Raw genomic sequence first — 25,887 nt, forward strand, 5'->3', positions numbered from 1 at the left:
TCCGGGGGGAGGGGGCAACGGGAGCCATGGCCCCCAAAACGAACGAACCAATTTTTTTGAAAGTGACGTCGCAATTCTTCAAACAAATTCGGGCCCCTTAATCGGGCCCCGAACCCCTCGCCGTAATTTTGGATAAATTTTTTTTTTGGTGGCTCCCTCCCAAAAAAAATGGTGTTCTGGATCCGCCCTTGACTTGAACAGGATGTTTCATAAAATCTGGCCCACTCCGGTGCTAAAGAGTGTTGCCATATACGAAAAGTACTTCTATACGGATTCGCAATAATATCGTAAACCGAGTCATTGCCAATTTGAATTTCAAATGTTTTATCCAAATTTTCAAAGCACTACGTATGCGTCTGTATTTCAAGCTCAAAATTTTTTAATTTAACGAGAAAACAATATTTTCCGTCATTCATCAACTGAGATATTACAAGTTTTTATCACAACCTGCGCGTGCGGTCCACAAATGAGCCCCGAATCCAATTTTCATTAAATGTAATGCGAGAAGGGCCTCGTCCCCGTCGGTGAAAATGATTAAAACGGCATCATACATATCCCCGTCGACCGGATGACACAAAGGTCTCTTGTAATTCTGACTGGTAATTTTCATTAATCTTCATCTCCAAGCGGATACAATGTCCTTAGCGATGTAAATGTACCCCTTGGATGATAACCCCCGGAGGGTTTGGAATATTGCTCCAGTTTCGCATTATAAGCCTTGCCGACGAATTTATCCGGGTTAACCTGTCAACTAAATGACAGGCTCCGCCGGCTGATCTGTCAAGTTGTTGCCCTGAAAAAATTAATTCTGGAAACCCCCTCTGGGAACGCGGATTAGTCTGAATCCGAGCATCACGCCTATTGGATTCGTTCGTGTTTGATGGTGGGGTTAAGACTAGCCACACTGTGTGGCATCAGTAGTCAGGTCTGCGATCACATTTATTTTGACCTGGGAATTTTGCCTGGAGTTTTGAGAATGATTGATTTTTCTTTTAAAATTCATTGAATTGGGATCTTTATTTGGTTAGAACACTTGCTCAAATGCTATTGATTTGGAGTTTTAGTATTAATTTTAAGCAGTTACACTTGACATGGGACAATGGTAAAAAATGTTAATTGGTGACAATCATTTTGGTTAAAGTTGCGTTTCCCGTGCTCTTTAAGGAATTCGATTAAATTTGTTCTGTTCATACATGTTCAACTAATTTATTCTTCACAATGCCCCCCCCCCCTTTCGGATGTCCGAAACCCTTTGAAAAAACAGGTTTTTGTTTTCAGCACAAATAGATCCCTCTGCCATCGGAAACCGGCCTACATACCCCATGAGAACAAAATTCATTTATGGCAGCCAATAATTCGAAAGTGTAAAGTAAACATTTCAATAACTAAACGTGGGCCGATTTTTTTTGGTCGATGTCTCATTCAAAAGTAAATTGAATAACCTTTATATTGCTAGAAAAATAGCAATTTAGAAAAGGAATCTATCTTTCGGGTTGAAACTCGCAACTTTAAGCCCTATCGATGCATCTTTCGGAGTGACGAATTTCGAGGAAAAAACAAAGGTGCAAACTTTACGATTCGTCAGTATTCCCGGCCGTCATCATGACTTGTACTCTAATTGGTCACTTGCAGGACAGAAAAATAAGGGTTCATACCTATGTTCCCAAATATATGTTCACCAATACCGATGTTCCCTGAAATCTTTACCCTAACCGTAATCCTAAGGATTTCGGAGAACATCGGTAGTGGGGAACATCGACAGTGGGGAACATCGGGTAGACCCCTAACAATAACATCAAAGCATTTCCGTGTCAAGATTTGACACAAAATGACTACACGAGACAACTATAATTTGCGTTCTATTGCCATGTCCGATTAGGACTCGACTGACTGAGTATCAAGGGAATAACTTGCAATTATCACTGATTCGAACGGCGGTCAGTTCAATCACTCCAACCAGCGCGTACCTGTGATCCTTCACCGGGGCTTTCTTTCATCCTTCCCCCACGAGGGGTTCTTGCATTGCCCGCTACTTTCATCATCCAAAGTTCCAGGGGGAATTGTGTTCAATTCTTTCCTTGGATTTGTTAATTTGTAAGCAGCGGTGGTGTGGCATGATAATTACGAGTGGGTATTATACGGTAAGTTGGGCTTATTATCACCATTCGAAGGCACCTTTACTACATAGCCGAGACTCTAACTTAAAAAATAATACAAGCATAGATTAACATTTTGTCGTACTTTCTTTTTTAACAACGAAAACCCATTATGGCCTTTCGATCCCATGAAAAATTTCGCTATGGAAACTGACGAAGACTTAAATGTGTAACGCGCATAATGTGCGGTTTTTGTGCGTGTGTGTGTTTGAAAAAAAATGTTATTTGTTCTAATCAGAAACGTTCTATCCCTGAGTTTTTTCGTCCAAAACGCGCACACCTTGTTTCCTTGGCAATCGATATTTTATTGACAGCAATCAGTGTTGTCGCGCAGCCTTTCATTCATCTGGGAAATGGTGTGGTTGTTTTGTAGATTCTCTTTATCCCAAGCCATATTTGCCGCCAAAATATGTTTTGCTTCAAACGGTGGCGTATTTGCAAAATATTTACCAATTAAAGACGTCATAACACTTTTCAGTTCTTAAGACAGTACATTTAATACAATAAACGATTGTCTTTGACCAATAAATGAATAAATAACTAACTAAATAAAGCACATAAGCTATCTTACTTTTTTATTAGACGCATAACGTACGAATTGCTGATTACGGGATAGGCGAAAACCCCGCTAAAAAACCCCAACATTTTGGGGAAAAAACACGGAAAAAATTCCGATCCGGCTCCAAATTACAGAGGCAACCAAGTTTACCAAGTTTATCATAAAGTTTGTCAAAAATTTTTTTTAAAAATAATTGAATTACTTTATAAAGTATTCCCATTTAAGGAGGACAAAGCATATTTACAAAATATTCTAGTAATAATTGTGTATGTACAATGTATAATAATTCTGCATCCATGAGATCCTATGAAATCAGTGTTCTTCAGATCCGTAAATACTTCTTACATCACTCGACTGGTTAGTGGTGCTTTGTGATAGCGCCCTCATTTGGTGAAATTAGTTAATTATAACTGTTCTCAAGGACAAAGCCTCACTGTTTTACTACTGGTTGTAAACATTTCCCAGGGGAGGTGATGATTATAACAATAGAGGGCGCCATGCAGGCCAAAGTCGTCAATATTTTTTCCCGATGGGAGTTAAATATACATAATCACATTGCTGTATTGTAGCGGACAGTGATGTGCTCATCCGGTGGGGATGTATTTCCAGATTTCGAATCCTCTACAAGACTTAGGCTATGAAACTCGTCTGTTAGTCTGTTGAAATTTGGGTTTAATTGGAGGATTATGTTTCTAAAGGAAAATAAGTGCCTTCCTTATACGATTCCAACCCTGAGGGATCGTTAACGGAATGGATAGTGGGATTGTCATTCTTTCAAATACTACTGCTGCCTAATCTCCTTGCCGCTATCTCATATTAAAAAGATTATTTACGGATGAGCTTTGTATTCCAGTGAAAGGTAAAATAGAAATCGTTTGCCTGTAGATGGCATTTCTTTTAAAAGTGTTTCATAATTTTATAGTCTGCCATATCCATATTTCAAAGGAGGTCTGTGTCACAGACAATTCACATAATGTCCGACATCTACACACACAAAATATTAAAAACCACTTTGGTTTACAAGTGACACTGGCAGCGACTTTTGCCTTGTTTAGACGTATTTCAAGCAGTAAATAAAGCCATCGTATTTCGAAAAAATATGTAATAACGAGACCGTATAAAATGCATATTACATAAATGACAATTCACTGTTTGATATCAGGTCCCACGCCAGTTTCACGCTTAATCACATGGCGGTCCCAGCGCACACGTTTGAGGCATTTTCTGTTGAACAGAAACAATTACAAGTAAACCATAGGCTCAACTTTTGAGTGCCAAAATGAAACGAAATCAAAATTTAAGCCATAGTTGTGTGAACGTTTCTATTCTACTCTTTAATGATTTTATATCCTTCCAACTTATTTCATTTGGTGGTGAACACGTTCTTGCCAAAGTCTCTTTCAATGTTTTTAACAGTATTGAAAGAACTTGAAGTATGAGGGAGCGATGTGCCAGGACGCTATGCCAACGCGCACATGGGTCGGCACCCGATTGTAATGTGCACCGGCGTCCCACTCCAAGAAAGCCTCCTCCTGTCCGCCTTTACCGACCTTGACCACGCCCCCTTTGTAGTCGATCCAGAAGGGGCGGTATTCCATGTCAGTGACGATATGTTGCTCATTGTGCGCCACCTGTACCACGTCACAAGCACCGCCTGTATCTGATTGACAAGGTCTGATGACAGATTTGGAATTCCCCCAGCCGCCGATATCTATGGAGGGAAGTTTTAAGAAAACTGCCATTTTGTCAGTGCCTTGTGAATGTGGAGACCTTAAAAATATGCTTAAACCTTCTGATTTGCCCGGCCACTTTTAACCCTTAAAGATATAGTCCATCATTTGTAATTTGTGCATTTTGTTTGTTTGAAGCAACAAAAGTGTTCAAAATCTAATGAAGGATACTGAACAACTAACCTGATGAAGTTTCAGCTAAGCTTCAGCTGTATATTCCGAGAAAAACAGCATTTTAGGATCTCAATTTCAAATCAAAAGTTACTGAATCATGTTTTGAATTGTTTTGAATTGCAGCTATACGCGACGTCGCGCACTGATCCGACGAATTATAGCAACCGCGCGCGCGTGTGCGTCGTGCCAATGCTTGCGCGCGCTTCGCCAAATAACAAAACGAACTACTAATTTAAATTTTCCTACGGTTAAGACACACCGTTGGAAAGGCTTTCTTCCAGAAAGAATAATTTCACAGGGAGTTTAGTTCCCTTACTATCTTTCAACCAAGTTTGTTTTTCAACAATAATTACGCCAGTTACTTTTCGGATGGCTGCAAATGATGGACTATAGCTTTAAAGGACCGGGTGGATTTTCCTCTGCACTTTTTTGAGCAATATTTTCCCTCAACCAGGCGCGGATCCATAGGGGGAGGGGCGGGTTCGAATAACCCTCTTTTTTTGCTCTGACACCAACAAAAATTCGAAACTCATCACAACACAAACTGCACATAAGTGGTAGCCGTTGTTGGTGGTTCCGCGCTAACATTATTGTTGTGATTTTGTATTCAAGATGCGGAAATCAGATCTCGGTTAGTCCTGCATAAAATTCGCATACATTTAGCAGGAAAACCTCCTAATGTATTCAGAATTCATTGCCCGCTACCTGTCCTTACATTCGATGTCCGAAGGACACTGGAGGGACCGTGAACCAGTCTAAATGTTTACTATAGCTTGGAATTGGCAAAGCCAGTCAAGTGAGGACGCCCTTTCATGAAAAGGGAATTGCAACAACTGTACTCAATCTCAGCACGCGTAGTGTAAACCGGTCCCGCTGCGGTAGTCAATTATTAATCAGTATTTTGAAACCTATGGTTATGCCTATGGTAATGGTAAGAGTCAGTTTTTGATAGCGTGGTGTTTAACTGTCATCCATGAGTGATACTGTAATCATGAAGCTATAAAAAGGAATCATCATTTTCGAAAATAAACAATCATATACCTCGCGCGCAGAGATGATCCTATCAATGGCCTTAAATGGGAACTAGCTACCGGTCCCCGTACTTTTCGGGGGGGGGGGGACCAATCTAGTGGCAAATTGATATAATTTTGCAGTGTAAGGACGCACAATTAGTAAGTCTGATTAAGAGTAATTCATTACTTGCCCCCTACAAACATATATATTCAACGGTTTTAGAGATTAACAAATAAGATACAGCATGCACAGAGCATCAGAAAAGTGGCCGAGGTGCCATTAAAATATAGCATAATGGACAACATGTAGAAACTTTCCAAAATGAAAAAGTAAAAATACTATGAAATCTCCTACTTGATTGTAAGTACATGATAGGATAAAGCACCCCCGTGAAATCATTTGCTGTGCAGTATGCTCACGTCAACGTCACTACGCTGTCATTTACAGGAAAATGGGATTTGCCATCATTTCGGGAGGAAAAAAAGCCAAAACGCGGGGTTTTTTTTCTCGAATACTGCCCCAAATTGGCCAAATTTAGTTTAGTTTGCAATCAGTTACAAATCCTTCTCCAGAGTGCAAAACTTGGGGTCATATCGCTAGAGGGTGCAAGTTAAAATGTTTCCATAATTACCGTAGACAGTTTTAACCAATTCCTATCAGTCATGTTACTGGTCGTTTACGGTTGATAAAAAAAAACAACGACTAGCGGGTTTTTAAACACTTTTCTGGTGTCAAATGAAATGTTGACTTCTCATCCTTCTACCTTTTTATGTTCAGTAAGGCATGCACAATACTACCAATGAGTCCGTATTTTGAGAGTGCTAAATTCACACTATTATTGATGTACCCTAACGTGGTGTGGCCCCCAACGTGGCACACTTTGATATTTCGCCTGTAGCGCCTAGCTAGAGCAAATGTTTTAACTGAAATTTCACAGAAAGTGAAATTTCATCAAGTTCTAAACACTTCCGTTCATAAAACACGAGTTTATCTTCCTGTTAGAAAGTTTGAAGAAAAAAATTATTTTGGCGTGATTTTCCGATTTTATTTCAAAGTGCACAGTGAACCCTTTGAAAATGTCCCGAAAATATATAAAATAATTTGCTGACAAACTTCTAGTTGGGTATGTTATTAGAGATAATAATTGTTTATTAGAATTTATCAACTTTACAGAAATTCTTAAAATGTTAATTTGGAATTTTTGGAGATTTATTCAAGTGCGCCACGTTGGGGAACACTCAGCCGATTTGTGCCTAATTTCCGGACACCACCGTTTTTGAATTTGGGATTAAATTTCATGAAACCGAAATTGTTCACAGAGGTTAAATAGCAAGCATTAATAAGGTAAATGTACCAGTATTTCACTGAATGAATTTGAAGTTTGTTAACAAAGAAGTTTGGCAACACTGATGTGGAAACTCGGGGTAAATGTCGAAGTGCGCCACGTTAGGGAACACCACTATACACCGGTACCTCCGCGTTCTGCGCTACATCGCGCAGTACACACCACGCGCGCGTCAATCTCCACACAAGGAGCTGATTACGACTACTCACGAGAGGCACATACCATTAAACATAGCTAGAGGGGTGTTTCCAAAAACAAGTAAAATTGTTGAACAAAATCGTTGGAAGTTTAGTATAAAAAAAAAAAAAAAAGACCGAAAAGGTATTTATGAATGGGAATAAACATGTGCTTGACCGGTATTAAACAAGTCCGTTTAAGACCGGCTGGGAGACTGGACGCTTATAATGGCCCGAGCTGAAGGCGAGGTACGTTATCGGCGACCAGGCCCCAAGCCGGTATTAAACGGACTTGTTTAAAACCGACCAAGCACATATTATTCCCTTATTAATTGAGCATCGAATGGAGGGCTTTCAATGGAAACCTTGCTTTGCATGCTGAAATATGAACACTCATTTTCACAGTTTTGAAAAAGGATATCGACTGAGATGAATTTTCAACAGATTAAGTTTTTAAAAACCTGCTTCAGATTTAGTGCATTGTGGTTTCTTGAGTAGGGAAAGATAGGCCTACTTGTTCCCCATAAAGGTGTCCATTACCTCAGGTATACGTCGTAATTCTTCCATTATTGATAACCACCGTCACTGTACCGGGATTCCAATCTTACATTGTAAGAAGGACAACAATAGTGAGACACTAAAAGGGAAAGAACTAAATTGATTGAATTTTTTTTGTTAGGACTCACTTATTTCAGCAAAGATTGAGTCCTCCGTTTCGCCCTCTGCCAGAGCTACGAAGGGCTCGCGAGCAGATTTCAGCTTGAAGTTCAAACGGAAAGGCATCGACAGAGGGCGTAAGATGAAGGTGAACCTAGATGGGTTAGTGGGCGGCGCGAAGAATGAGCAGGCTGAGGAGAAAAAAAAATGAAAAAAGAAATCAAATTGTTACAATACTGGTGGAGAGCAAATAAAATGATTGCATTTTGCACAGTTGAGCAACCAGACAGAATCCCCGAAATCCAAATAAACCAAATCGGTCGAGGGATGAAGATGAAACCTTGTATACGAGTATGAGCCCTTGTCGGAGGATGTGGGGGGGGGGGGGTGCGAAGTCTCCATGACGTCATCGGAGATCAAATTGCAAGCGTTTAAGGTTAAAAGATGAAAAAAAACCCTTTCAACCATAACTCTTGCCATGAATGAATCTTTTGTGGTGTGATTGATATTGCCTTGAGCAGAATGCTTGATCCTGAGCAAGAAGCCGCTTGATCTTTACTTCCGATTTTATCGAACGTGCAATGTGAAATAAATATACCGTAATAAGTTAAGGTAGCATTTTACTACCATTATACTGATTGAGTAAAACGTTGATAGGTATTGCCTACCACAAAGAATGGCATAATTACGTCATAACCTTAACAAACCAAAGCGTCCTCCAGCGGTACTTTAAATACGTTTTTTAATGGAAAAAAATCTGAAATATAACAAAATGGGCAATATCAATTTCTCAGAAAACCACACATTATGGCGAGGCACAGCACAGAAACAGGTAATAGAGACACAATATAGTAGTTTTATTTCAACGGGGTTGCCTTTTCAGTTATGTAAGGTGCTATTCTTAAGGGCCCTGATTACATTAAAATAAGTTATTGAATGAAAATAAAAAGGTAAAAAGAAACCAAAGAAAACAGTAAACAGACCAACATAAAATGAAACAAAAATAAAATAAAATTAACTAAATATATATAGAATCCAAATTTACGTAAACTTAAATGTGAAAAACAAAACGAAAGTAGTAGGACCAAAACTATAAAAAAATAAAGAAAAGCAAATTGTTAGATATCAACATTACTATAAAAAAAAAGCAAGCATGATGAAATTCAGAGATAAAACATATTGAATTTTAGATGGCAGGCTGCACATCTTAAAGTATTTTTAATAAAGCAATATAACATCCGTCAAAAATGTGGCGTTTTTTTGAAAAAAAATTAATTACACTTCAGTAGGATTTCGCTGGACTGTAACTACACACGGTCTTCGTGTTATTATCAAGATTACAACATGTGTGATGACTTGCGCATGCTGAAAGGGATCACCAGTGGGGAAAATTAGGAAACATGGTCACTTCTTAGTAACCATGGAAACCAACCCATGGAACACGAAAACGCCTGAACAGCTTCTTTTGCATATTGTTTGAAAATAATTTGCCCAACAGTTGAAACTTAATTAATTATTTCAGTCACTCATCACGTCTTGACATGAGTATGATACAGGTTGGGTTTATACTTGAGCATGATAAAATGTATTACCGACGAGGAAATCAGTAGCAAAATTCGGTCAGTTCTTGGTAACTACGAAAAGCAACCATCACAACATCAAAAAACCTCTATTGGAAATAAACCAACTTCGTATTATTTTATAAAACCATCTTCCTAAAAAATAAAGGAAACTATGCAGTGATTGAAAACATTCTTCACGTTGCACAAAATCAAAATGGTGCAGATGGTGTAGATTTATAACAATTCAAATTTTCCAAAGTAACACTGTAGGTAAAAATGCTGTGTTAGGCCCAAAAAAAAAATTCGGTCTCTGGTCAGACCAAAGTTCCGGAATTGACGCGGCTTTTTTTTTTTTTTTTTTTTTTCTTCAAGCTTGGATTGTACAGACAAGGTGGGGTACTATTTTTTTTTTGGCCTAACCTCTCTATAACGGATTCGATGGAATAATACATCGGTCTGGAGTGCGTTGGTTGATGAGTGAATTGAAGACCAGACAAGTCTGTCAGTTGTCTCTCTTATCAAGAACAGCACGATTATGAAAAAAACTCCCCATATACGTACACCACATACGTGACTGATTTTGCAGTTTTTTTGTAATGACGTGCACACATTTTCAATTGAATTATGTCTTTATTTCCCACTTTTCTTTACACGGTAATGAAAAATTTCGCGCGTAGCCACTCGGCATTTATTGAGAAAAATGCTGAAGAAACTGCTTATTTTCAAAGATATTTTATTGATTATAAGGGGCACCACCTTTTATATGTATAGGAATACACAATGTTACATATTGCGACACTATTGTGACTCAACTTATAGAGACAATGTGAATTGCAGAAAAATGAAGCTACGCCCATACACTGTTTACACGGAAACTGATGGTTTAATAAGGTAAGCGATCAACCTGGTAACGTATCTGACATATAATAACAATAATATTTTATGCGGCAAACTGACAGATATACACACAATTACAATAAATACATAAAATTTGATATTAAAACAAAAGGATATACTAACAATAAGAAACCAAGTAAACACTACACACGAAAGACAGAACGTGGACAGTGCAGGGCTGCCGAGGAGAAGAACAAAAGTGAAACAAAACACTGTCGCCAATAAGGCGTGTCTCCCCAACCCTGCACAATGACAGACACATAACACAGACCAAGAACAAAACAATTAAAACTACCAAAATTGCACAAGGGAGGAAATGTCCAAGGGAGTATAATATGGGATTCAAAAAATGGGCAGGGCAGATGAGGCTAAGTAAAGGAAGTGGATAGGAGAACCGGGCAGTACAACAGAGGGAGGGAGGGAGACAGGGAAGGAGAAGATGTTTTTTTCATGGAGTGAAGAACGCTCAAGAGTTCTGAGCAGTGTTAAAAATAAAGTACAAGAAATTTGAAATAAAATTGTCGAACTGCAGAAACGCCTGAATGTTTTTCCAAAAACGTCATGAAAAGTTCGTTGAAAAGACAAAACAAATGCTTACTTTCTCTGATATAGTGAGTACAATTGCCGGCTTTAGGCGTCCCGTCAGAGGTTAATTCTAAGGAGGCCTCCTCCAACACACACTGGCCCGTGGTCTTCCCGTAGCAGAACCACCAGCAGCGCTCTTCCTTAAGGCACTTCGCGGCGCAACGACGCTGGGATCCGGGGACAGACGAGGCGATGACGCGGTGCGGTTCCGTCTCGTACTCGCCGTGTTTGGCTTGTACGAAAGTTTCCGAAAAATTAACAGGTGTGGATCCAATTGACATGGTAACCTCAGCATAGCAGGTCACGGCGATCAGAGTGAAATGTAATACACGTACTTTCATATCTGGCGCTACACTATAGCATTGTATTAACATCAAGGAACTGAAATTATTTCTATTTTTCGAAGAGAAGCTGTTGTAAGATGACACAAATCTGAATTGCAGGCCGAATATTTTAATACATTGCAACAAATCGGTGCCACCTTTTACAAGGAGTCGTCAGCAGCTGCGCCACAATAATATTGTGTTTGTTCACTGAAGAATTCGTAAAACAATCGACTGCTCGGGCGGTTTTGGGCGCTCTATAGGCAAGGTGGTTTCCGACGCTACAATGACTGATGGAGTAATGAATAATGAAAGGTTTGCGGAAACACCATGTGCGAATAATTTCTCAACTAAGAGAATGGTTCTGAAAAGAACCAGAGGTATAAACTCACTAGACTGATGGAGTGACAGTTTTACACTACCACGCCACCGCATGGCTGTTCCGTGTCTAATTCAGTAGATGCGCACGCGTATAGTTTGTTACAAGGCCTTAACCCTAAAGGGGCCGGGTTATTTTGACCATCTCTCAGCCGGGGGGGGGGGGCGGATTCCGCCCCCCCTAAGATCTCGGCCATCGAGTGACGAAAAATTTTGAAACTCGACACATGCATAGAGCAACTCTTCCTAAACATACCCAAGAAATTTCATGACTATAGGTCAAAGGGATTTGGAATTATGGCTAATTAATTATTCATATGTACGAATGGCAATTCTGCTCTGTGTACACGACGTATATGCGAAAATTCAGATTTCACGGCGCATAGCGCCGGAAAATTTTTCGCTACGCGGCAACCCGTGGTCCGATTTTTATGTTTTTGGTATCAAAAGATGCGCAAAGCTCGAGGCTAAAAAGTCATAACAGCTCGGGTCACGAAAAAATTTTTTTAGAGGCTAAAACGGAAAATGTTGAGGGGGGGGCGGATTCCGCCCCCCGTCCCCTTTAGGGTTAAGGGGTTAAGGTTAAGGGTATCGGTGCAGACCAGTAAATCGGTCCGAAATTGCCTACGCCGGCCAAATCACGATTTGCATGCACTCAAATTTTCCGGTATCAGAACATTTTGATTGCCGTGACTTTGATGATTTGTAAAAAAAGAAGGTTTGAAGCCGTACAGAGGACTGCGAGCTCATATTTCTGTGAAATCTGGATGAAATTAGGCCCTAAAATTGATCTGTTTTGCAATGAAGCGTAGGGCTGGCGCCCATTTTCAAAATGGCGATGGGCTTTAGGACTGCTTGAAGGGGTGATCATCTATGGATGGAATTTTTTTCCAAAAAGTAATTGGTTACCATCCCCCCCCCCCAAAAAAAAAACCAATTGAACAGAAAATGAAAGATGAAGAAATATGTTTTAATTTGATGCGTGTCTTGAACACCTCAGAGAGTTGTGAGTATTTTTAATAATTTTGGGTAGTGCGCGTAATTACCACTTAGGTCTATGGTCTTTGTGCAAGACGTTCTTAGCGAGGTAATTCTCGAGAGGCTGGGCCCTTTAACCGCGCTGCAGCATGCGGGCGCTGGTAAGGGCTGATGAGCTTCACTGAATCTTGTGAAGGAAGTACAGATTGACCTTCGCATGCAGCTAGCGCGCGCTACGCATGATGGGCACCGGAAGCTAGTTTGTGTGACGCGTTCTACGTCACAGGTCACGCAAATCTATCCAATGAGGGCTCAAATGACGTCAGCCCTGACCAGCGTCCTGTTTGCAGGGCGGGGGGTACGAGCGAACAATCCGCAAACAATTATGGTTAAGGGTGCAACCCTGTATTAAAACTCCCGTAGACGCCTGTGCTAAATGCCCATACTTCAACTTTTATTAAAAAATACCCAGAACTCTCACAGGTATTTAAGCTGCACAAGACAAAATGAGATCAAAATGTCATCTTTCATTTTTGGGTGGGTTGACCATTGACTTTTAGAGAAATTCTCACCCAAAGAAGACGACCCCTATTTTCCGAAAGGGGAAAACTAGCCATCTTGAAAAACGATCCCTCCACAAAAACGCAAAATGGTGCCACTGTCGAGCCTCATTATTGCACCCGAAATGCTCAGAATTGGAAGCCTCTAGTCCGGACCAGAGGTTCATTACCATATCTCTTCAATTCCCCAATTCTTTGGCTCTCAGAACTCTCCAATATAGAATATTTGAGGGTACAACTTTTATTCATGAGCTTGGCGGATGGATTTACCGGTGTGCACCATGACCAACCTAGTTCCCATGGTGTCGAGCAGTACGCTCCCACCACTATTAGCAATAGTCTGGGTCCTGGTTGTGTGTAAAACCAGTGTTTGTTTTTGATGCGGTGGTTGGGTAAAAACAGAATCAACTCGTCGCGGCATGAGATCTGAAAACACGATTTTCGTCAAAGTTAGAATGTTACAATATGCAGTATCACATTTTATACTATTATATAGAAAAATGGAATGAGCGGGGAACTTTTTTGAGATGGAGTAGGCGTAATAATGCACGTCGAACCTTAAAACACGTAATACACGTTGGAAATAACACCAAGTACACGATATAAATCAATAACTTGCTATTGCTGTATCGAATCAGGATACAGGAAGTAAGTTTCCACCCAGGGGTTACTATTCAAAACAAGGTTGAAAAAAGGAACGTCTGGGGACGAGGTTGCTCCATGACATGCTTAGCAGTGATGAGTAAAATTTGGAGGAAAGGTTGACTGGACGGTACGTGGACATAATGACTTCATTTGGTCGAACTACGATGACAAAAAGAGGGCGCTTTACTCTATTGCCAATTTCTGGTAACAAATACCCCGGTATTTTTGGGGCATGTTTGGTGCATTTTCTTTTCATTTAAAAATGCTTTCAAATTTGGTACACACTTTTTCGGGTCAATTTCAACAGTCCAATTAAACAACCTTTGGTATCCAGTATGCCCAGTAGAGGGCGCTAAACCTACTTTGGGGGCAAAGTTATCATTTTCGTCTTTTTGTCCCAATATTTGAACTGTTCTTAAACAAACACAGCACTAATCAAATAATGTTGGTGATTTTTAAATTCTTTGTTTGTTTTAATGCAAGAACTGCCAAAAGAGTACTCGAAAAAATATTGTGCAGAAAGATGAAAATAATGGCAATGGTTCCATAAACTATAGTTGGGCCGGTCCAATTATAGTTTGGGCTGTCCCAACTGGGACAGAATAGTTGAGATCTCAACTATAGTTGGAATGAAACGTAGCAGGGGGTCTCATGTTCATTGTAATTGCACATGACTGGAGAGCCATTGACCATGCATGATAATGGGACGTTTATTGAGAGAAATTATTTCCGCTGCTCATTTATCCTGACTGTTTACAACAGTTGACCTATTTCCTGACTGGAGTCCGCGGGTAGTTTTTTTTTTTCCTTTCTATTTTGTCTTTTCAGAAAATACAGGGAATATAGGGAATATACATCATTTGCTTTTGCTGTAATTTTCAGAAATGGATGGAATTGGGGGGTTGGAAATATAAAGCAAATATAGTTACACTGACTTTTTGGAGGTTTTGGGTTCGAGAATGCTATAAAAACCAAGAAAAACGATCATTTTCCTGTAGTCTGGTTCCCTGACTCCATATAAGAAGAAACAAAGCAGTTTACATACATTGGGGAATTGTAAGGTCAGGGAACCAGTCTAGCTGGCTCGTACCCGTTCATAGGTGTGTAATCGATTGCAAACAAGTGCAATGGTCAATTGGGTCCAGTATTTGAAAAAAAAGCCAGTTGTTTCCAACGCTGATCGGCCGATCAGCGTTGGAAATTGATACAAAAATACCACTTTTCTTGAAAATGACAGTATACCAGGTGCCATAATTTTACAAGATGCTTTAGACTGTCATTTACCAAAATCCTATTCAGGTATTTCGCAAAAACTTGGTAGTTTTATTTTTCGATGTTTGCAAATGTTGTATATTCCCTTTAACCCTCCGACGCAGAAAGCACATTTACTAACACGCTTACAGTAAGGGGTCCCTCCGGGGACCCAGATATTTAGCGCCTTGGTTTGAGGCTACACAACACAGTATCTATATGTATACAATCTCGACATGTCTGTAGACTATAAATAAGGAGGTCATTGACAGGAAACAGATGTTGTATACATAGTCTGTGGTCAAGTCGTGCACTTGGCTACCCGCAAGTAACTTTGTTTTGTGCACGTGTATATGGGCAGCCCAGGTTGTCAGGCTCAGATATGCCTGACCCGGGGTCACACACTAAAGGTGACTGCATATATCCGTAGTGGGTGTCTCTGGCTAGGATTAGATGGAAGATCACCAGAATTGGTTGGAAAATTATTAGAGTTACCGACAGCGAAGAGAAGTCGACGGGGAAAGACAGCAACGACGGCCACCCAAGCAACCAGCCCAGGTACGAGCACACCGATTGACGCCTCGGCACAATCGACTCATCAGCCACTGGCAGATGGATCACAGCAACCAAGCCAGCCAAGCGCCAGCGTTGGACAGCAATACCAGCAGCAGGCACCAACCCTTCAGCAGCCACTACAAATACAGCCCGGAGGTCTTACCGCACCGGGGGTCGTGTACTCATCGGCTCCGCAAACAGCTCAGCAGCAGGAGTACGGTCAGGCATCGGGAGTGGCTATATGCCACAGAGACCGGGTGAGCTCCAAACGTCTTCTGTAAACCCCGTCCCTATAACTACCCCGGCCCCACTAAGTTCTCCGGCCGCATCCTTCCCTTCCCACGTTCCGAGTCCAACCGCCCTATTAAGCGCAATACCTGCCGTAACAGAGCCCCTAAAGTCTCAAGCGGCGGCTGTGCTGGGGACTTCTCCCTATCACCCCAAGGTGAAATACTTGGGGCATCTGTACCACAAAAAGTCAAGGAAAAAATCTGGAAGGGAGAATACGTAAACCTCAGTACACTAGTACAAAAAAACCAGGGGTAACAGAGTCCGGCCCAGCGTTAGGCGAGCTTACACTAGTCCAAGTTGGCCAACAATTAAAGATTAAATCAGCCACACCGACAAAAAAAAACAAAATTTACTCTTTAGAAGTATGGACCAATGTGTTTTTCGTGTATGCAACTATTTACCTGCAAACTAACGCAGGGTGCGCACAAGAAATACTGAAGTACTGCCATTCTATTCGCTCAGCAGCGGCGCGATACTCCGGATATGGGTGGCGAGAGTACGATATTGAATTCAGATCGAAGCATGTAGGGCAGAGCAAGCCATGGGCAGATATCGATGGGGAACTATGGTTAATCCATGTAGTAGGGGGCGGCCATTGCGATCTACGGGCAGTAGCTCAACGGAGCAACCGTTCCAGGGAAGAAAACGCTAGGACGGGCCGTTTCATCCCGCTTAACCGCGCACAGGTTCCTTTCGCGCAAACAATACCATGCAGCCAGGCGGAAACCAGCCCGGTGCCGGTATCTGCTATGAAGCCAACTTTGGCACCGGGAAATGCACCAGGCCCAACTGCTGGTTCAGTCACAAATGCATTGCATGTGGAGCAACTGACCATGGGAAAGTCACATGTCTAAAACCTGACTCCACTACCGGTAGTCGCGAGTAGTTATGGAGGTGGGGGTACTAGACTGGGCGGAGGAAAAGGTAGGGCAGCTTCCGCTATATCCATATGTGTGGCATATTGTTTACTCACGTAACTGGGATGACCCCCCCCCCCCCCCCAAACACTTCCTCGTAAAAAAAAAAAAAAAAAAAACCCAACAAAACGAAACAAAACGAAACAAAACAAAAACCAAAAAACGATGCAAGAAGACTTTCGGCGCCAAGGGAAGTCACGAGATATCAGACGGCGGGATATCCCTTAGTGAAATACAAACAACGGGCAGGTGGCGCAGCGACGCTTTTAGTTATACATCCGCAAATAAAGCATGCTACAAAGAAAGCAAAACTGGCTAAAAAAAATCTTGTGTTTTCCTTCCAGCTAATTGCAGAGGAAATGTGTGGGTGGTCGGCGACAGTCTCGTTCGGAGAGCAAATGAGAGAGCCAGCTCCACAGGAAAGCAGAATTTGGGACTGTCTCAATCAGTAGTGACATGGATGGGAAAAGGCGGAGCAACTCTCCAGGACTTTCTGAGCAAACTCCAACGACGAACGCGTCGTAGTTTGCCCCCAGATACGATTATAACTCACCTAGGGTCGAACGACTTGGGTAAATGGCCTGCCAAAGAATGCCGCCAAGCGATCGAAACAGCTCAGATCCTCAAAAGAGGATATATATCTCACTTGGCCGGCAATATTACCCAGGTTGTTTTTATAATGGATATGAGCGTTGTACGTCACAAGTAAAAATAGAGAATATTCGCAAATCGTTGAATAGGTGCGCCCAAAGAAAAGTACTGCGGCTTGATGAAACCTACATGTACACTGCAAAAATATTGGGTAAATAAATACCCACCGATGGGCGAATAGTGCACGTTCAACTGTGGGACAAAATTGTCTATACATATTGCGTTGTTTATATTTTACCTAACGAATCATTTCCCCAATATTTTTACTGTGTATATGAATATGAGCATTTGTCGGGGAAGATGGGGGTGGGGGAATGCAACCACGCCATGACATGTGGAGTACTGTGGCCTCGTGGTTAAGGGCACTGATTCGTGGTCTGCGGGTAAAGATGCAGGTTGTGGGTTCGAGTCCTGGCGGGGTCATGGTGCGTGTGCCCTTGGGCAAGGCACTTTGTCACTCATTGCTTCTCTTCACCCAGGAGTAAATGGGTACCTGTGAAGGCAGAGATGGTTATTGTGATTGCATTAGCTTCCTTGCGCCTAACAGGCTGCATCGAGCTGTATACTCCCCAGGGAGCTGAAATGGTATTTGGAATGTTTCATGTGCCCAATTAGCAGGGGTAATAATGATGTAAGGCCTTGAGCACTAGTCATGGTGGATACGTGCGCTTTATAAATATCCACTATTATTATTATTAGTATTATTATTGACATCACCGGGTATCAAATTACAAGTGTTCAATGATAACAGTTGACAAATACTTTCAACCATAACTCTTGCTATGCATGCAATGAAGTACCGTGTTCATTTTTTGTGGTGTGGTTGATATCGCCTTGGTAGAATGCTTGATCCTGAGCAAGAAGCCGTTTGATCTTTACTTCCGATTTTCTCGAACGTGCAATGTGAAATAAATATACCGTAATAACTTAAGGTAGCATTTTACTACCATTATACTGATTGAGTAAAATGTTTAATACAGGGCGAGTCAAAAAAAGCAGAACCCAAACCCCCAAAATTATATTACATATTTAAAAAAAAAAAATATGTAGCACGACAAATAATAATGACTGGAAGTCAATTTCATAAGCTACTTTTAGATGAAAAAAATACTGAAATTGCTAACCGTAAAACCTGTTTCGTCAAAACAAAACAAAATATTGTGTATTCTGACTGTTTGGGACAACGAAGAAAATGACACAGACTAGTTGTTTCAACAACTATCAACAACTGTAGTACACAGTCTCTTTAGTAACAGCCCTAGGTAGGCAAACAATTATATGCTTTATAAAATCCTTTTTTTTAAGTCGTGCCTTCAAAAGGACTTTATTGAATATTTTTAACGTTTACACTGAGGTTTTATGTGACGACGATTCTTGAAATCGTTTTGGACGAAACAGGTTTTAGGGTGATTGTGTTTAAAATGGTGATATATTTTGAACGGGTTAAGCAGTTTCAGTAAGTTATTCATCCAAAAGTACCTTATGAAATTATTTTTAAATATGAAATAAGATTTTGGGGGTTTGGGTTCCGCTTTTTTTTTACTCACTTTTTTTTTACTCACCCTGTAAGAATTGCCAATCACAAAAATGACATGATAACGTTATAGTCTAAAAAAGCGTCCTCTAGCAGGATACTTTAAATATGTTTCTATTTTTACTGAAAAACCATTGGATGAAATATTACAATATGGGCACTATCGAATTTCTCAGAAAACCTCACATTATTTGGCGAGGATTACGTCATCAGGCCTCAGGCTATTGGCCGTTACGGTGACAAAACCATCAAAATTATCAAAATTCACGCCTTACCAAAAAGTAATCCTACAAAATTAAGATTTTATAATAATAATGCTTTGTATTTTTTTTATGCAAGAACTGTCAAAAAAAGTTCTCCAGAAAAGATAAAAATAATGGTGGTGATATTTCCGGGATTCCCAACATGCATTGTTGTTGTTCTTATATTAATTTTAGTCTGAAATGGACAGTTCAAAAGTTTGGGTCAACATAATTTGGTTTTGACTTATATGCATCATTCCATGTTTTATATTAAAATAGTTCTGTTTTCTCGATTTCTCATGTTTTTAGAAAAGTTAAGTCCAAAACGCCATAGCGTACACGCATGTGCGGATGTCGTTAGGAATAAAAATTCGCGGTCGGTTCACATTGTTCTTCCATCCTTATTTCTATATGCAATTTTCGAAACCATCCCATCAAAATTCTTTTGACCCACAAAGTTACCGTAAGAGGGCGGTATACCCAATTTTTAGGACAAATCATCATGTTCGTGATTTTGTCCCCATTTTTTTTTTATTCCACAAGAACTATAAAAGAGTACCCCCAAATAAAAGAATCATGAATATTAGATGCAGCCACATTGGACTCCTATAGCATGCATTGTAAGTGGTCATGCGACCGTAAATTGTAGTCTAGAGTAAATACTTGATGGTTTTGATCAAAACAATACCAAAGAGGCCAAATCTTATGATTACTTGTGTTCGCTTAGTCGTTCCCATGGTAACCAATGACATCTTACAAATTCGTTTTTCGTATCAAGAGTTAGCAAGCGTCACCAAATTTCATGCCGATGGGAAAATCGTTCTTGAGCTATTTCGAAACTTATATAGGGGATGGAAACATGTGAGCCCTGGTCGTGATAGGGTTAAACTTGATTCCTGACTTTGTGTCGGGTTTGATGTTCAATCAAAGTTTCAGGTTCATGGTATGAATTGTTTTGAAGAAAAGAGGCTCAGAATTATGCAACTGCCGAAATTGACAACAACCACCCTACCGCACAACGAAAGTCGCATCAGGCAAAAAAAGAAGTCCCCATTACGGCCTTCTTGTTATTACATTACCGGTCGGTTTTTGTTTATTACGGGTAGAAAGTACATTGCGGGTCAATTGTTATTACATTACCGGTCGGCATTACATTTCGGGTCGATTATTACTTTACGGGTCGTAACATAAAAGACCAAAAAATAAAAGCTCAAGCCAAGCCTTAAAGACTTTCGCTCAGCCTTGTCCCAACTAAGGTAGTACTTAGAATTCTTCGCGCGATCAATAACCTCACAATTTTGGGAGATTTGAACATCGTCACATTAAACAGACCTCTATTTGAATAGACCTCTAATTTGTTTTTACACTATCGAGCGCCATTATACAATTTTGGGCGGCCAGCAATTTGCATTAACTTCAATGAAAAGGAAGGTGGCTATCAGTGTCCATGTCCAACAAGTGAGGACGCTAGCTAAGACTCGCTGCCTGTGCTAATTTCCTAGAGGTAAACATATAAAACAAGCTACGTCCTTGAAATGAATTGGCCTTTTTTAAATAAGGAACTTACAGCAATTCAGCCAGTTCTGGACCTCTTCGATGTCCCCACTATGAAGGAAGGTGTCACGGTATTCCACCTTGAATGGTCTGATTGGTGTATGACTTGACATCCCACCCAACCACACCTTGGTGCAGAGGCATGGGTCTCGTACAGGAATCACCCATCGGTACTTGAAATCTGAGTCTGCATCCGGCTCCTGCATGATTGTGCAATCCATCCCTGAAAAAGAAGGCAAACGGTTTAGCATGTTGAAGCATCTGTTCTCTTTTGCTCCTGCGATCTCTATTTCTTACGCGTAGAAGTGCGGAAGCTAGTAGGGCCACAAATATTTAAAACAATTCAAAATTGGTATGTTATACAGCGCGCGGTGAGTTAGCCTACTCCCGATGCCCCCGACACGATGAGAATTTCATCGCGGCGAGTTAGTATCTCTCGAGACAGTAACTCATCGCGGCGACATACCAATTTGGAAAAAAGAAACCATTGCTTGTGGCCTAGGCCCTCTACGTTTCTGTAAAATTCTTGCTCATTTGAGAAAGTTTTGGACGTCAAATATCGTCCGGTTTGAATAACGCCCATATATTAGTTGTATATGCCCGTCCCCCCCCCCCAATCAACATCAATTTTGCAGCAGCCGGGTGACCAAAACAGAAATCTTGCTACCTTCTAGCCCTAAGTGGTCCGTTAGTAAATTTGTTGTCACCCATCGCCCCGTCCCCCATCCACTGATCTCCGTGTAAAATACCTGCATAGCTCTTTGGCCATTCTGCGTAGCGACTATACAAATGAAGCTACGCACTGGTTCCCGTAGTCTGAGTATCACCCGTTATCCACGGAGCCAATTCCTGTATAACGTCTGATATGTCCAGAGACTCTAGACATGCAGATAAATGCAAGCCGCGCGCCAGCCAATCGGAGTCGACTTTATTAAACCGTGACGTCATTTCATTCCTAAATCACGACTAAATGGTTTGATTGGTAAATTCGAATGCAGTGTTTTGTAATACAACATGATAAACAGGACTCGTTTATACTACGCTGCATCGGAAGTCCTGTTTATTACGTCACGATTTAATATGTTTTGTTTGCTGCCCCCAACGACGACTTTTACACAAATTGCACGTTCGGGTCGAAACAGGACCTGAAAAACAGCTCTCAAAAAGTACCCTTTGTACTCATTTCATGACAGACACAATAGTCGTTTTTATTTCATCACACCTTAGGCTACATGTACCCCAAAAATGATGGAAATGTCTTCGAGCATTCCACAACCTCTTTAAACTCGGACTGTGCAATCGGACTGTGCAGTAGATCTATTGTGCAGTAGATGTTTTGTTCAAAATATTCATCTGTAATATTGACAGCGACAGAAACATTCATTGAAGCAGAGCTATTATCAGCCTGTTTTTTTTCTCGCCCACTCACCACTGCCTTCTATAAACAAGATGGTAATAATCGACAATTACTTTGACTGACGATGTCAAGGTATTAGATATATGCACTCTCCTCTGCAGCACATCCTCTAGATGTTCATCTAATTACTCTACACCGATAATTACTGCGGCATGCAGGTCATTATAATTTTCATGTCAAGACGGAATAAGTATGACTGTGGTACCTCCTTTAATTGGTGTTTAATGTGGTTGCTTTAAATCAAGTCAAAGGACAGGTACCAAGTTCCTGGGCATTTAATTTGATGAAAATCTATCTTGGAACAAACATATAGAAATCCTTTCAGGTTAGATTTCAAAGACCATTGGCGTGATAAATCGATTGAAGTTCATCTTACCAAGTACTATTCTTTTAACACCTGATAATTCATGTGTTCTTTCATATTTAAATTACGATATTCGTATATGGGGTGGCCCAACTTCAAATTGTAATCAAATGTTTTTATTACAGAAGAAAGCTGCCAGAATAATTACAAAATCCTCTTTCTTTAAACATAGAAATTCAATGACCTGTGTTACTTTGACTTCGTTAAATCTATGTTTAATTTAAACATGAATTACTTCCAGTCAATTTCAATAATATGTTTACTTTGTCTTCATCAGTACATTCACATGAAAATCGTAGGGCATCAAAGGGTAATTTCTGCATCAACTACAATCGTACCTCTGTATCAAAAGTAAACTGACATTAAATGGTATACTCAAGAGGCTTGCGTTTCTTTGTTAATCTGACTTTGGTTGGGGTATGGATGCTATTTTTGACAAGAAACTTTACAATTATTTTATTTCATTTGGAAACGGAAATCAGATATGAGGGTTTATAAGTTTCTTAAAAAAAGAAGTGCAAACAAAATGCTAAAGCAATTAATTTCGGTTGAATGGCGAGTTTATGGTGTTTTTTATAAAGTTTTGTCTATGTTCATTTTTAAATATTTGTTTCTTATTCTAACCTTAACCAAAATAAATTACTTTCATAAGAATGAAAATCGTTTATCTTTAATCCGCAAAATACAATAGAAGTAAATTACCATTGTTTTTTCCGTATGTTTTGCATGATTATTTAAGGATGGATTCTCTTCGTAGTAGGGGAGAGTGGGTAATTTTAGGCAAGCAGACTTGACATTAGCTTATTTACCCCTGACTTCACCTATCTATATTACAAAAAAAAACGTTGTGCCGGGCAAGGATGGCCAATGTTAAATAAATAACAACGTACACGCCAGGCTCCCATTAACGAAAGGACGATAAATTAGACATGATATTATATATATTATATAATGGCTATTAGTACAGACGAATGAGCCATTTGTGGATCTGCTATATTTTTTGACGACCTTGAACCAATCTTGCTTCATTGCAAAATTGTTGCCGAAATAATAATTACCGGCAATGGGGTAATAGGGAGAATTTCCCATAGACTTGTGCACAAAAAAATTCCGATTTAAATGTGCCCTAACCCAATAGTCACTTGTCCTTTTTCCACGAATTTCGGTATTTTTACTAATTAGACCACGAGCAACAAATATAACCTAATTTCAACAGCAAAATATTTTGCCTCTAAAGGGGGGCTGCGCCAATAGGGAGACACCTAGGTGTCTCCCTAATAGTACATTTGTAGGAATATATTTTATCATATGCACAAACAATTGTGAATACATAAAATGGGGATTTCTCTTTGGAAATACCCCACATTTTATTCCTCACTTCCAAAAATTATAATTTGGTTTCCCTTAAAAATTCACTTATAGAAATTTCTTGGCCTATAACGTTACTGATATAATTTCGCTTGACCAATTGTGGGCGTACAAGCCTTCTCTCACTTCATTCTGAAGATATTTTGGTGAAAATTAAGTAGTTGTGTTTGTTCGGGAAAATGGGGATGACTTCCTCCTTCCCAATTAGCTGAGTCTCCAGCTAATTGCGGAGACTCGGCCCCTTGTGTCCCCTGAGAAAGAGCTATCAAACGTGAGTGGCCACTTCGGGATGACGCCTCAGCAAATGCCACATTCGCACATGAACCTGCAGTTTTGGTACTCATGATATGTTTCAGGTTTCTCAGAGGGTGGTTTAGAGTTATTTTATTGTAGTACTTGAACAATGAATGCACATAACATTGACTCGTGTCTTTCCAAGCGATACAAAAGCAACGCCGTCTGTCTCCTCCCATTAACTCATGTCTGTTTACTGTTAAATTAAAAAGAAATTCCGTACATAATTTCTCTGGTTTAGAAGAATTTCATTAAACTACCAAAAGTCCTCTTTTTTGCCATCCAATTAGAAAAAAGTTTTGTAGATCTATAAGGTGACGACTTTACACATCAAGTGAAAATGTATCCGTCCACGCTCCCGTGAGTCAACATAGCAAACAACATTAAATTATGAAAAAAGAACATATACAAATCACTGATGACTCTACAAATTTGAATACATTTCAATGTTACCTTTAACTTCTTCAGCGAGGCAGGCAAGGCTTAAGAGTACGGCAGTAAACGCCAACGTCGCCATGTCAGAGGAGTCTCCTGTTATCTACACTGGCAGTACTCAGGATGTTAACCGCTATAGTCCAATCAATCTGATTGCTTCTGTCTGGAGGTAAAACACGCATCGACCAAAAGTCGCTGGGGTTTGTTTCCATGCCAACTGGTTGTCAATAAACCGACAATGCGGTGTCGTTTTGCTAATGCAATGAGGTTTTTTTGGCCCTGTGATGTCTAATGGACAATAACAAAAGGAACACATTTTCAAAACTAGTCTGGTTACCAGACCAAAAGATTCTGACTGTTTCTGACAAAATCTAGGTCAGGTAGCTGCCAAGGCCAAAATCGACTCTGTGTGTTTCCGAAAAATGTCTGAAGTTTACCGAACGCATTTTAATTACACTCTCGGATAGTTCGGGTTTTACTGAGAATAAGGCCAAAAAAAAAAATAAGTCGGTCTCTGGTCAGCGCGCGCGTCGATTTTAATCATGCGCGTCGATCTTTTTTTTCTCCAAAATGTTCCGCGGTAGCTCCAACAGCGCCCTCTATTTCCGCACCTCCTCAATTTTTTTTACCAAAGAGCACCAAGGAATGGGAAATTGCACCAAGGCAAATGATCGAAAGCACCAAGGCAAATTATGGAGGACACCAATGTACATGAGGACACCAAAAAAGCAAAATAGACCCACCTTGTCTGTTCAATCCAAGCTTGAAAAAAAAAAAAGCAAAAAAAAAAAAAAAAACCCGCGTGGCCGCGTCAATTCCGGAACTTTGGTCTGACCAGAGACCGAATATTTTTTTTTTTGGCCTAAAATAGGTTTTTTATTTACCAATACAAATACCAGCAATACGTGTAAAAAATGGGGGAAGAAGGCTTAGTTCATATGTTTATTAATCGCATTTAAAAAATTTCAAAGCCAGGTGTATTACCCAATATCCAAATAAACGTCTATTTAGAATTATGACTGATGCCTAGGGGTGTTCCAAAAATCAGCTCCGTCTCCATTTAAGCTTCGCCTGCTTTTTGGATCCCTTACTTTGAAGATTCCGGCTCATTATAAGTCAATGTTTTCCTACAGAAATATCAAACCGTATGATATGAAGCCAGTGACTTTTGTTCATTTCGTCGGAACATTAGAGGCCTAAATATTTCCGAGGTCAGGGATTAAGTCGAAACGGAACCGAAGTTTGAAAAGGGCCATCATGTTAATGTTTGGCCGT

At 40.2% G+C, this 25,887-nt stretch overlaps 1 protein-coding gene across 1 annotated transcript; it reads right to left on the reverse strand.

Moving 5' to 3' along the window:
• Positions 1–3,478: 3,478 nt before the first annotated feature.
• LOC119738655 lies at positions 3,479–24,912 on the reverse strand. The gene is made up of 4 exons (XM_038213568.1): positions 24,631–24,912; positions 20,748–20,957; positions 7,841–8,002; positions 3,479–4,426 (listed from the first exon to the last, which is right to left on the reverse strand). The coding sequence occupies exons 1-4, from the start codon at positions 24,692–24,694 to the stop codon at positions 4,125–4,127; spliced, it is 738 nt and encodes a 245-aa protein (XP_038069496.1). The 5' UTR covers positions 24,695–24,912; the 3' UTR covers positions 3,479–4,124.
• Between the last annotated feature and the right edge of the window lie 975 nt (positions 24,913–25,887).

The sequence above is a fragment of the Patiria miniata genome, unplaced genomic scaffold, assembly GCF_015706575.1.
Source record: "Patiria miniata isolate m_02_andy unplaced genomic scaffold, ASM1570657v1 HiC_scaffold_3, whole genome shotgun sequence".
NCBI lineage: Eukaryota > Metazoa > Echinodermata > Asteroidea > Valvatida > Asterinidae > Patiria > Patiria miniata.

Excerpts from the sequence above, each read along its gene's own strand:
- LOC119738655 (XM_038213568.1), bottom strand. The coding sequence starts at position 24,694 with ATGGCGACGTTGGCGTTTACTGCCGTACTCTTAAGCCTTGCCTGCCTC. Across the intron at positions 20,958-24,630 it reads CCTCGCTGAAGAAGTTAAAG|GGATGGATTGCACAATCATG; the intron begins GTAACATTGAAA and ends CTTCTTTTTCAG. Across the intron at positions 4,427-7,840 it reads CTCAATCTTTGCTGAAATAA|ATATCGGCGGCTGGGGGAAT; the intron begins GTGAGTCCTAAC and ends TTCCCTCCATAG.